At 38.8% G+C, this 13,285-nt stretch overlaps 1 protein-coding gene across 3 annotated transcripts in view; it reads right to left on the minus strand.

Moving 5' to 3' along the window:
* Positions 1 to 13,285, minus strand: part of LOC128694826 (protein bric-a-brac 1-like) — a 110,350-nt gene that overhangs the window by 10,951 nt on the left and 86,114 nt on the right. For all 3 annotated transcript variants that reach the window (XM_070094320.1, XM_070094321.1, XM_070094322.1), the window contains exon 7: positions 2,467 to 2,618. In XM_070094320.1, the coding sequence (XP_069950421.1) occupies positions 2,467 to 2,618 (152 nt within the window). The remainder of the gene's footprint in view (positions 1 to 2,466; positions 2,619 to 13,285) is intronic.

A 13,285-nucleotide genomic window follows, 5' to 3' on the forward strand; every position in this document is an offset into this window, starting at 1 on the left:
AGCCAATTCCATTGTTCCAGTTGACCAAACTCATAGCTATTTCTTTAGAACTCCATTTTATCTATCAGCTGAGTACAAGAAACCTCCCATTTACAAATTTGGACTACCCAATATGGTGGTCAGAAATTGGCAATTTGGCCAATTTCACGCAAAATAAAAAAGATGCCAATTTCAAAATAGGGTCCAGAATAAACAAGGTAGACATTCGTGGCACTAAAATAACATATGCTCTGTTCATTAGTCACATCTCTAGGCCCCTCTTATATTATTATTGCTTTCTATTTTGATTTTTTATTCATACAAAAAAATACAAAATTTACTGTTATGCAGACGACTGCATTATTGTAAAAATGGTATAAATAATATCAGTGCACTAGTGAAAGAATATTAGACTCCCCAGTTGACGTGTATTGGACGTGTGGTGTGATTTATGTACTCTTGAACATTGGTAAAAATCGAACATTTCCGCTACTTTGAGCTCAGTTTCAAGGTCGTTTTCATCGTAAAAGTAATGAAAATCATCTCTATTTCTGTAATATGTTTTCCATTTTATCACCTAAGACCATGAAAACGCGAATACAACGATAAATACTATACGAAAATACACCTCAAAGTCGGCGTTTTATTCCAAAAAAACGATCAGTTTTTTTTTTCTCATTATGCAATGTGTGCTGCAGGATTTTTTTTATGTGGTGCACACTGACCACACAGACCCATTCTCTCACATGTGGGCCTACCAGCTTTCTCCCACTTGATTTGAAGCCGCTAGAATTATTGAGTATATATACGTCAGAAACATTGGCTCGTAAGACGTATTTATACGTCGAAAACAGTCAAAGGGTTAATATACTGTATATGAAATCAACATAGCTGGGGGGAAAAAAATACCATCCTGTTAAATGTTTAGAACATTAGCAGGATTGTTGGTCTTTGGTTTTTACTTTCTTACTAATACGTATGTATATAAAATTAAGAGGTAAACTGAACAAAATTCTAACATACAGTGTACACAATTATTTTTAATTTCTTGTCATATTAAATAGTTTTTAACACACCAGCAATCTTCTGCCATGACAGGGTGACCCCCAAAAATGAAACATTCACCACTCATTTCTTGGCAAAAATGCACAGACTTTACAATTCAAATGACTCTCAAAACTGCAATAGTTCTTATTCTTATAAAATTTCCTCTCTCATTTAGAACTCATCTGAGATAAAGCTGCAAGCATGATGACCTGAATCATTAATAGATATACTGTATACAGTGTATAACATATGAGGTGCTATCAAAAAGTTTCTGGACTCACAAAAAAAAAAAAAATTACAGGCTTACCTAACTGCCTAGTTAAAACTGTCTCCCTCAAAGTGGTCTCCTTGGGAGGCTATATACTGATCCCAGTGATTGTGCCACTTCTCTTGCAGTGCTGTATGACCCTAGTAGGTTTAGCACTTCTTTTTCATCATAATAATCTGTCACTTCTCGAAATATTTCTTGAACTTTTCTTTCCTAACGGTTTCTAGCACAGCCTGTGATTCTGCTGGAATCTCATCCACGTTGTTAAAACATCTCCCCTCCAGTGCCCTTCTTATTTTCAGAAAGAAATAAATCACACCGCCATATTATTTTTGCCCAGAAAATGATGGTCTTTTTGTGCTCGAGTTAGCAAGTGGGAGCATAAATTTTAGAGTTACTCACCTCGTGTTTCAATTTTCAGTAAAAATACTTTGACATGACCCAAATGAAATTCCCACAGCACTTGCAATATCCTGGATACAATGATAATGATCTTCACGAATAGCTTTCCTCACTTTTTCAACGGCATCTGTTTCTACCATTGATGAACGCCCTGAGCGTTCATCAGTTAACATTCATCCTATTTTGGATTAAGAAAACTATTCAAAACACTGTGTCCAACCCATTGCTTCACTGCCAAATGCTTGCTGAAGCATTTTGCAAGTTTCCTAGCCATTTTACAGAGCTTCAGACAATTTCACACATGCACTGTGTTTTTTTTTTTTTGAAAAAAAAAAAAAAAATTGCAACAACACACTAACAACATAAGAAAGAATGTTCATTTAACCTCAATGGAATGATCGACCACACAAACTCGCCATGCTACTTCACAAAGGAGTGTGCTGCGGTGTGATATTTCACCCACAAAGCATGTAAAAATTTGAGTCCGGGAACTTTTTGATAGCGCCTCATATAATAATGTGCATTAGTTAAGACATTTCAAGACATCTGCTGGTAAGAATAAAGTGATGGTTTGAGAGGTAAATGTGAAGTGATAGATTTTGCTCAGCCTTAATGAATACAGTACAGTACATTATCAGCCTTAAGTCATCTTGATCTACAAGAATGAGACATGGACAAGGAAAAAAAGAAAAAATAATCACGCTGAGCACATTAGCCACATACTAAGACTGTTACGAGATATTTGCAAATGAAGAGGCTTAAAAGCTTACCGCCCAATCTTGATGTGAAGGCAGTACTGTAAAGCACCACTTGCAAGGTAGCTCTGGGGATGATGTGTGATATCCCTTAATATGGCGCCTTCTGAAGCCCCAGGAAGTGTATGCCTTCTCACAGAAAGGGCAGGGATATGGTAGATTTTGACCTGAAATTTTATTCATAAGAAGCAAGGTGAATGAGAATGAAATTAAATTTTACTGGAATATAAAACAAGAAGAAATTAAGCAAAAAAACTTGTAAATGCTCACCATATGTTATATTTTCACAAACATTATATAGTTGGAAGCCATTACTAACATTACACTCTTTTATAGCTTACATCACTGTTACCTTCAAGGGTAACGATGATGTAAAACTGATGTGCCTCCCATCACTAAGGTTCAGGAAAAACCTGTACCTGAATTTTTTTTCATTCACTCCTAATTATAGCTCAAACTTCATACAAAAGGCCTTTTTTTTTTTTAACAAGTCGGCCGTCTCCCACCGAGTCAGAGTGACCCAAACAGAAAGAAAATCCCCAAAAAGAAAATACTTTCATCATCATTCAACACTTTAACCTCACTCGAGTCCGGCTAACCGGTTTCCCTGAATCCCTTCACTAAATATTACCTTGCTCACACTCCAACAGCTTGTCAGGTCCCAATAACCATTCATCTCCATTCACTCTTATCTAACACGCTCACACACGCTTGCTGGAAGTCCAAGCCCTTTGCCCACGAAACCTCCTTATCCCCCTCCTTCCAACCTTTCTGAGAACATCCCCTACCCCTCCTTCCTTTCCCTACAAATTTATACTCTCTCCAAATCATTATACAGTAGGGTCCCGCTTTATGGCGTTTCACCTTACGGCATTCCGCTAATATGGCGATGTCAAATTATGACCAAAATTTACTATACAGCAAGCAGTCTGTCAAATACGGTGCGCCCCACCTGGTTTGTTTACATTCTCCGTGACATCTATTATGTCTGGAAACTTTCCAAAATTTCAAGTGTTTTAAGGTTATTGCGTATTTTATATGTACATACTCTGATAATTATACTCATGTGTACCTGTACCTAAATATACTTACACACTGTGCTGGTGTGCAGGTACACATTAAAATCGCTAAGAGTCTCTCTACTCACGACGCCAATACTACGTAATAATAATACCTCTTGGGCACATTAAATGTCTTATTTTACATTAATATAGACATTTTCATTAATCCATCTGATATTTTCCTCAAAATTATATAAGAAACACATTACATAGCATATAAACATGATTCATACACTCACAGAATAAAAATTGACGCAAATATGAGATTTGTTTACAAAGTGACTATGTAGGTAGTGTCGGAAGAATTATGTTTTCTCTAGTCAAATACAGGGATAACTGTAGAAAAATATTCCTTTCGTATGCCTTCACTCTATATATAGCAATTCATGACCCTTGTGGGTTTAGAGCTTTTTTATGATAATAATAATACGTAGTATCATCTTCATTCATTCTAAAAATGGTGTGTTGCATGAGAATGGGAGTGTCGCTGTTTGTTTATTCTGTACTAGCTTGTACAACTTGTACACGATGTAAGAGTATATTTGTATTGTGAGGTAATTATTATTATAATGAAAAAAACATTGTGAAGTAAAAGTTTTACAAACTCTTACAAACGTATGTGAATGAACTAAAAGTAGACACATATTAATACGCATTTATTTCGCCTGACAAAGTGATCGCTCACTACCTGTTCAGTTTGTGTTCTCACATTGCCTGAACTCTGTATCTCATTCTCTCTCTTGTTTACTCTCTCATTAACTAGTTGGCTCTCATTGACGATGGCATCTAAGCTTAGCTGTGATAAAAAGAGGAGTCGTAGGCCTCTTGCTTTAAGTGCCAAGTTATAGGATGATGTTGTGCCATTCTGATTTTATTCAAAAAACACCCTGCCACTCACCTCTCACACATTAATATTAATATTTTAAGGTAGGCAGTAAGTCCTAGGTAGTAGGTTGGTAGACAGCAACTGCCCAGGGAGGTTCTACCGTCCTGCCAAGTGAGTGTAAAACGAAAGCCTGTAATTGTTTTACATGATGGTAGGATTGCTGGTGTCCATTTTTCTGTCTTGTAAACATGCAAGATTTCAGGTACGTCTTACTACTACTTACACTTAGGTCACACTACACATACATGTACAAGCATATATATATGTACACACCCCTCTGGGTTTTCTTCTATTTTCTTACTAGTTCTTGTTCTTGTTTATTTCCTGTTCTCTCCATGGGGAAGTGGAACAGAATTCTTCCGCCGTAAGCCATGTGTGTTGTAAGAGGCGACTAAAATGCCGGGAGCAAGGGGCTAGTAACCTCTTCTCCTGTATATATTACTAAATGTAAAAGGAGAAACTTTCGTTTTTCCTTTTGGGCCACCCCGCCTCGGTGGGATACGGCTGGTGTGTTGAAAGAAAGAAGAAAAAGGAGAAGCTTTCATTTTTCCTTTTGGGCCACCCCGCCTCGGTGGGATATGGCCGGTGTGTTGAAAGAAAAGAAAGAAGGTAGTAAGTGTACTCTGTGTGTATCTTACCTTTTATTGTGTTTTTAATGCCTATTTCTATTCTAACTTAATATAAGTTAGTGTAAACTTGTTGTCTGGCATTTATTGCATATTTTATATGTGCTCTGATAATAATACTTGTGGAGCTGTGTGGTAGCCGGGCAGAGGGACAACAATACATTTTCTCTGGTCAGGCATGTATGAATCTGCGTTTGGCCCAGCCACTCCCCTACTCCGCTTTTGTTTACAATTTTTGGCATGAATTATTCATTACTTCTCCCTTCGTTTATGATGGCATCTAAAGGTAGTTGTTAGAAACGAGGTATGTCGATGCTAATAATATGGCTCTGGGTCACAGTGTAGGTAGCAGGTAGGTGTAGCCCCGGCGGGCTACACCTACCGGCTACCTACACTGACTTCCTACAAATAAATACTACTCACCTCTCTTCCTACATTAAGACTACACATATTTTAAGGTAAATAATGAGTGTACTGTATTTGTATTTTAACTCTCTGGGCTGTTTTAACCCGTAAACGGTCCAAACGTATATACAGTGGTCCCTCAATAATCGTCCGGCCTGAAAGTCGTCCATTTCGGAAATAGTCCTGTTTTTTCGTCAAAATATTGGCTCGCAAATGGTCCGGTAACTTGCTAATAGTCCTAATAGTCCTTCGTCCTGGACGCGTACTCACGCTCTGAGCCGCCTCGGCCAGTGTGCCATTGTTTACCAGTGAGTGACGGTCCCCTCACATGCTCCTACGAAATATTTCATAATATTCCATTGATTTTAGTGCTTGCAAGTGCTAAATAAGCTACCATGGCTCCAAATAAAGCTTCTAGTGCCAGCCCTTTGGTAAAGAATGTGAGGAACACATAATTTATGAAAAAGTTTGTAGAAAAATACAAAGATGGTGGTGGTAGAGTGGAAGCAGTTGTGATAGTGGTTGATGAACATAAGAAAGGAGGATCACTGCAGCAGGCCTGTTGGCCCATGCTCGGCAGGTCCTTTACAATTCATCCCACTAACGAAACATTTTCCCAACCCAGTCCTCAATGCTACCCAAGAAATAAGCTCTGATAACTCTATCCACTCATTTGGGACTTGCAAATGAGTGGATAGAGTTATCAGAGCTTATTTCTTGGGTAGCATTGAGGACTGGGTTGGGAAAATGTTTCGTTAGTGGGATGAATTGTAAAGGACCTGCCGAGCATGGGCCAACAGGCCTGCTGCAGTGATCCTCCTTTCTTATGTTCTTATATTCTTATGTTCATCAACCACTATCACAACTGCTTCACTCTACCACCACCATCTTTGTATTTTTCTACAAACTTTTTCATAAATTATGTGTTTCTCACATTCTTTACCAAAGAGCTGGCACTAGAAGCTTTCTTTGGTGGTAGTGATGGTGGTAGAAGGTAGTAGTGATGGTGGGAGAAAGTCGTAGTGATGGTGGTAGAGGGTTCCTTCTTTAGTGATTCAGCGATTCTACCAACTCCTCCAATGTTGTTGGAGTTATATAGGGCTACAAAAACCACCGCCGCCTCACCACCATTATGGACGGCTTACACTCAGTGGCCCTTATATACCCAACAACAACATAACACAACATAAGAACATAAGAAAGGAGGTACACTGCAGCAGGCCTGTTGGCCCATACTAGGCAGGTCCTTTACAATTCATCCCACTAACAACATTTGACCAACCCAATTTTCAATGCCACCCAAGAAACAAGCTCCGATGTGCAAGTCCCTCTCAAATCCAACCCCTCCCACTCATGTACTTATCCAACCTAAATTTGAAACTACCCAAAGTCCTAGCCTCAATAACCCAACTAGGTAGACTGTTCCACTCATCAACTACCCTATTTCCAAACCAATACTTTCCTATGTCCTTTCTAAATCTAAACTTATCTAATTTAAATCCATTACTGCGGGTTCTCTCTTGGAGAGATATCCTCAAGACCTTGTTAATATCCCCTTTATTAATACCTATCTTCCACTTATACACTTTGATCAGGTCTCCCCTCATTTTTCGTCTAACAAGTGAATGTAACTTAAGAGACTTCAATCTTTCTTCATAAGGAAGATTTCTAATGCTATGTATTAATTTAGTCATCCTACGCTGAATGTTTTCTAACGAATTTATGTCCATTCTGTAATATGGAGACCAGAATTGAGCTGCATAATCTAAGTGAGGCCTTACTAATGATGTATAAAGCTGCAGTATGACCTCTGGACTTCTGTTGCTTACACTTCTTGATATAAATCCCAGTAATCTATTTGCCTTATTACGTACGCTTAGGCATTGCTGTCTTGGTTTAAGGTTGCTGCTTACCATAACCCCCAAGTCCTTTTCGCAATCTGTATGGCTAAGTTCTACATTATTTAACTTATAAGTGCTAGGGTTATGGACACTCCCGAGCTTCAGAACCTTGCATTTATCTACATTGAACTGCATCTGCCACTTTTCTGACCAAGAGTAGAGTTTGTCTAAATCCTCCTGAAGTTCCCTAACATCTACGTTTGAATCAATTATCCTACCTATCTTCGTGTCATCGGCGAATTTGCTCATATCACTAGTAATTCCTTCATCAAGATCATTGATATATATTATAAACAACAACGGGCCCAAGACTGATCCCTGTGGAACGCCACTTGTTACTGATCCCCACTCGGATTTAACCCCATTTATGGACACTCTCTGCTTCCTGTCTGTGAGCCATGATTCGATCCACGAGAGCACTCTTCCCCCAATGCCATGAGCTGCTACTTTCTTCAACAATCTTCGGTGCGGAACTCTATCAAATGCCTTACTAAAATCTAAGTAAATAATATCAAATTCTTTATCGTGGTCAACAGCCTCAAAAGCTTTACTGAAGAAAGTTAATAAATTAGTTAGACAAGACCGGCCTCTTGTGAATCCATGCTGAGTATCATTAATCAAGCTATGCTTATCGAGATGGTTTCTTATAATCTCAGCTATAATTGACTCTAGTAATTTGCCTACAATTGAGGTCAGGCTTATTGGGCGGTAATTTGACGGTAACGACTTGTCCCCTGTTTTAAAAATAGGAATTACGTTAGCCATCTTCCACATATCAGACACTACACCTGTTTGAAGAGATAAATTAAAAATATTAGTTAATGGTTCACAGACTTCCATTTTTCATTCCTTTAGAACCCTTGAAAAAACCTCATCAGGACCCGGTGACTTATTTTGCTTCAGTCGGTCTATCTGCTTCACAACCATTTCACTAGTGACTGTGATGTTACATAATTTATCTTCTTCTGATCCTCTATAAAAATTAATTACCGGAATATTATTTGTGTCTTCCTGTGTAAAAACCGAGAGAAAATAATTATTTAAAATCGAGCACATTTCATTCTCTTTGTCAGTAAGATGCCCATAGTTATTTTTAAGGGGACCTATCTTATTTCTGACTTTTGTTCTATATACCTGGAAAAAACTTTTTGGGTTAGTTTTAGAATCCCTAGCAACTTTAATTTCATAGTCACTTTTAGCTTTTCTTATCCCCTTTTTAATGTCCCTCTTAATGTCAATATACTGATTCATAAGATGACCCTCGCCTCTTTTGATACGCCTATAAATTCCTTTCTTATGCCCTAGTAGATATTTCAGCCTATTATTCACCCATTTTGGGTCATTTCTATTTGATCTAATTTCTTTATAAGGGATAAATGTTCTTTGAGCAGCATGTATTGTGTTCAGAAAACTGTCATATTGATAGCTCTCTTCGTTACCCCAGTCAACAGATGATAAGTGTTCTCTAAGCCCATCGTAATCTGCTAAGTGAAAATCTGGGACTGTTACTGAGTTATCCCTACTATCATACTTCCATTCAATTCTAAATGTAATTGATTTGTGGTCGCTAGCACCCAGTTCCTCTGAAACTTCTAAATTATTAACAAGGGATTCATTGTTTGCCAGAACTAAGTCAAGCAGGTTATTACCCCTTGTAGGTTCTGTCACAAACTGCTTCAAAAAACAATCCTGAACTACTTCTAAGAAGTCGTATGATTCTAAATTCCCAGTCAAGAAATTCCAATCAATATGACTAAAGTTAAAGTCTCCGAGAATTACTACATTATCGTGCCTTGTGGCCCTAACAATTTCCTCCCATAGTAGTCTCCCCTGGTCCCTATCTAAATTTGGGGGACGGTATATCACACCTAAAGTTAATTTTTCATGCCCCTCTGAAAATTCTATCCAAACAGACTCTGTATGTGTTACTTCAGACTTAATACCCGTTTTTATGCAACAGTTCAAGCGATCTCGGACATACAATGCCATCCCACCCCCCTTCCTGATGCTTCTATCTACTTGGAACAATTTGAAACCCTGAATGTGACATTCTGCAGGCATGTCCCGACTTTTTGAATTAAACCACGTCTCAGTAATGGCAAATATATCTATGTTACCTGCACTAGCAACTAGTCTCAACTCGTCCATCTTATTCCTAGCACTGCGACTATTTGTGTAATATATACTTAAGGACCCTCCTTTCTCTTTACCATTCCTGCTCCTTTCTGTTATTCCATTAAACTTATTACTGTCCTTGTCAATTAGTGCCACTGGCTTTCCAATATCCACCTCATTTTGCCTATTACTAGTTCTCCTAGTACTCATATTACTACCCTGAGACTTCACAGTTTTCCCGCAAAAACCCATACCACTAACTATTCCTAGTTTAAAGACCTAACAGCTCCCTCCACTGCGTTGGCCAGTGCTCCCACCCCACACCTAGATAAGTGAACCCCATCCCTGGCATACATGTCATTTCTGCCATAGAAGAGGTCCCAGTTAATGAATGTTACTGCATTTTCTTTACAGTATTTGTCCAGCCAGCAATTGACACCAATTGCTCTGGACAACCATTCATTTCCAACTCCTCTCCTTGGCAAAATGCCACATATGACAGGTTTCCCACCCTTCCTCCTAATTATCTCTATTGCTGACCTATACCTGCTAATCAGGTCCTCACTCCTACTTCTGCCAACATCGTTGCCTCCAGCACTGAGACAGATAATAGGATTGCTCCCATTACCTCTCATGATGTCATCCAGACGGCTAACAATATCCTTCATCCCAGCCCCAGGAAAACACACACTCTGCCTCCTACTCCTGTCCTTCAAGCAGAATGCCCTATCCATGTACCTAATCTGGCTATCCCCAACAACAACAATGTTTTTACCTTCCTTGGCGTCGTCCGTCGTGATGCTCCGAGTAGTCGACTCACATTCGCCAGGTAGCATTACACCACTTGTAGAATTCGTCAAGACGTTCTCGATGGTCTTCGTTGGGGTTTCTAGGGATGTCTCACTCACGTCTGCCAATGCTTCTTTGGTGCTCGTTGTGGCATTCCCAGTAGAACACTCACATTCGTCAGGTAGCACCGAGAATGGGTTGGAAGTTTCCACGGTAGTCTTCTGGTTTCTCGTTGTTTCTGCCTCTCCAACCGTTTTCTTGATCTTCAGCTTGGTTCCATGTTGCCCGGCCACTGACCAAGCTCCCCTCTTAACCTGGGGACTCACAACAGGAGGATTACTACGAATCCTCTTGTTCTCCTCCGTTAATCGCCGTATCTCCATCTTAGCAACTCTGAGCTCTTCTCTTAGCTGCTGGTAAAGTTGCTCAAGAGAGGGCATCCTGGTTCAGATTCACAGAGAGCACACAAACAGGTCTTCACAGAGCTAAGTACACGTCACCTCTCGTGACATATGTAATGACTTATTTTATTCATTCTAGAGTATATTCCATGTTTCTATGTTATTAATATTGTTTATTATGTCATATTAGTTGAATTGTGATAGATAAATAAGCCATAGAGTTGATATTAGTGTCATATTCTCCAACAATAAACTTGCCATCCCTCCCTCACAAACAAATAGCCAGTAAAAACATAACAATGGAAGAACACTGCAGGTCTACTGGCCCATACAAGGCAGGTCCTTATCAAAATGACCTCCACCCAAAGCTACCCAAGAATTTACTCCCGTACCCAATGACACAAATCAAACTCAGCTCCTCCAACTCATATATTTGTCCAATCTCTTCTTGAAGCTACCCAAGGTCCTAGCCTCGATCACCCTACTGGTAAGTGTGATGTTAAATAAGAACATAAGAACATAAGAAAGGAGGAACACTGCAGCAGGCCTGTTGGCCCATACTAGGCAGGTCCTTTACAATTCATCCCACTAACAAACATTTGACCAACCCAATTTTCAATGCTACCCAAGAAATAAGCTCTGATGTGCAAGTCCCACTCAAATCCAACCCCTCCCACTCATGTACTTATCCAACCTAAATTTGAAACTACCCAAAGTCCTAGCCTCAATAACCCAACTAGGTAGACTGTTCCACTCATCAACTACCCTATTTCCAAACCAATACTTTCCTATGTCCTTTCTAAATCTAAACTTATCTAATTTAAATCCATTACTGCGGGTTCTCTCTTGGAGAGATATCCTCAAGACCTTGCTAATATCCCCTTTATTAATACCTATCTTCCACTTATACACTTCGATCAGGTCTCCCCTCATTCTTCGTCTAACAAGTGAATGTAACTTAAGAGTCTTCAATCTTTCTTAATAAGGAAGATTTCTAATGCTATGTATTAATTTAGTCATCCTACGCTGAATGTTTTCTAACGAATTTATGTCCATTCTGTAATATGGAGACCAGAATTGAGCTGCATAATCTAGGTGAGGCCTTACTAATGATGTATAAAGCTGCAGTATGACCTCTGGACTTCTGTTGCTTACACTTCTTGATATAAATCCCAGTAATCTATTTGCCTTATTACGTACGCTTAGGCATTGCTGTCATGGTTTAAGGTTGCTGCTTACCATAACCCCCAAGTCCTTTTCGCAATCTGTATGGTTAAGTTCTACATTATTTAACTTATAAGTGCTAGGGTTATGGACACTCCCGAGCTTCAGAACCTTGCATTTATCTACATTGAACTGCATCTGCCACTTTTCTGACCAAGAGTAGAGATTGTCTAAATCCTCCTGAAGTTCCCTAACATCTACGTTTGAATCAATTATCCTACCTATCTTCGTGTCATCGGCGAATTTGCTCATATCACTAGTAATTCCTTCATCAAGATCATTGATATATATTATAAACAACAACGGGCCCAAGACCGATCCCTGTGGAACGCCACTTGTTACTGATCCCCACTCGGATTTAACCCCATTTATGGACACTCTTTGCTTCCTGTCTGTGAGCCATGATTCGATCCACGAGAGCACCCTTCCCCCAATGCCATGAGCTGCTACTTTCTTCAACAGTCTTTGGTGCGGAACTCTATCAAATGCCTTACTAAAATCTAAGTAAATAATATCAAATTCTTTATCGTGGTCAACAGCCTCAAAAGCTTTACTGAAGAAAGTTAATAAATTAGTTAGACAAGATCGGCCTCTTGTGAATCCATGCTGAGTATCATTAATCAAGCTATGCTTATCGAGATGGCTTCTTATAATCTCAGCTATAATTGACTCTAGTAATTTGCCTACAATTGAGGTCAGGCTTATAGGGCGGTAATTTGACGGTAACGACTTGTCCCCTGTTTTAAAAATAGGAATTACATTAGCCATCTTCCACATATCAGACACTGCACCTGTTTGAAGAGATAAATTAAAAATATTAGTTAATGGTTCACAGACTTCCATTTTGCATTCCTTTAGAACCCTTGAAAAAAACCTCATCAGGACCCGGTGACTTATTTTGCTTCAGTCTGTCTGTCTGCTTCACAACCATTTCACTAGTGACTGTGATGTTACATAATTTATCTTCTTCTGATCCACTATAAAAATTAATTACCGGAATATTATTAGTGTCTTCCTGTGTAAAAACCGAGAGAAAATAATTATTTAAAATCGAGCACATTTCATTCTCTTTGTCAGTAAGATGCCCATAGTTATTTTTAAGGGGACCTATCTTATCTCTGACTTTTGTTCTATAGACCTGGAAAAAACTTTTTGGGTTAGTTTTAGAATCCCTAGCAACTTTAATTTCATAGTCCCTTTTAGCTTTTCTTATCCCCTTTTTAATGTCCCTCTTAATGTCAATATACTGATTCATAAGATGACCCTCGCCTCTTTTGATATGCCTATAAATTCCTTTCTTATGCCCTAGTAGATATTTCAGCCTATTATTCATCCATTTTGGGTCATTTCTATTTGATCTAATTTCCTTATAAGGGATAAACGTTCTTTGAGCAGCATGTATTGTGTTCAGAAAACTGTCATATTG

This window comes from Cherax quadricarinatus, chromosome 45, assembly GCF_038502225.1.
Source record: "Cherax quadricarinatus isolate ZL_2023a chromosome 45, ASM3850222v1, whole genome shotgun sequence".
Taxonomy (NCBI): domain Eukaryota; kingdom Metazoa; phylum Arthropoda; class Malacostraca; order Decapoda; family Parastacidae; genus Cherax; species Cherax quadricarinatus.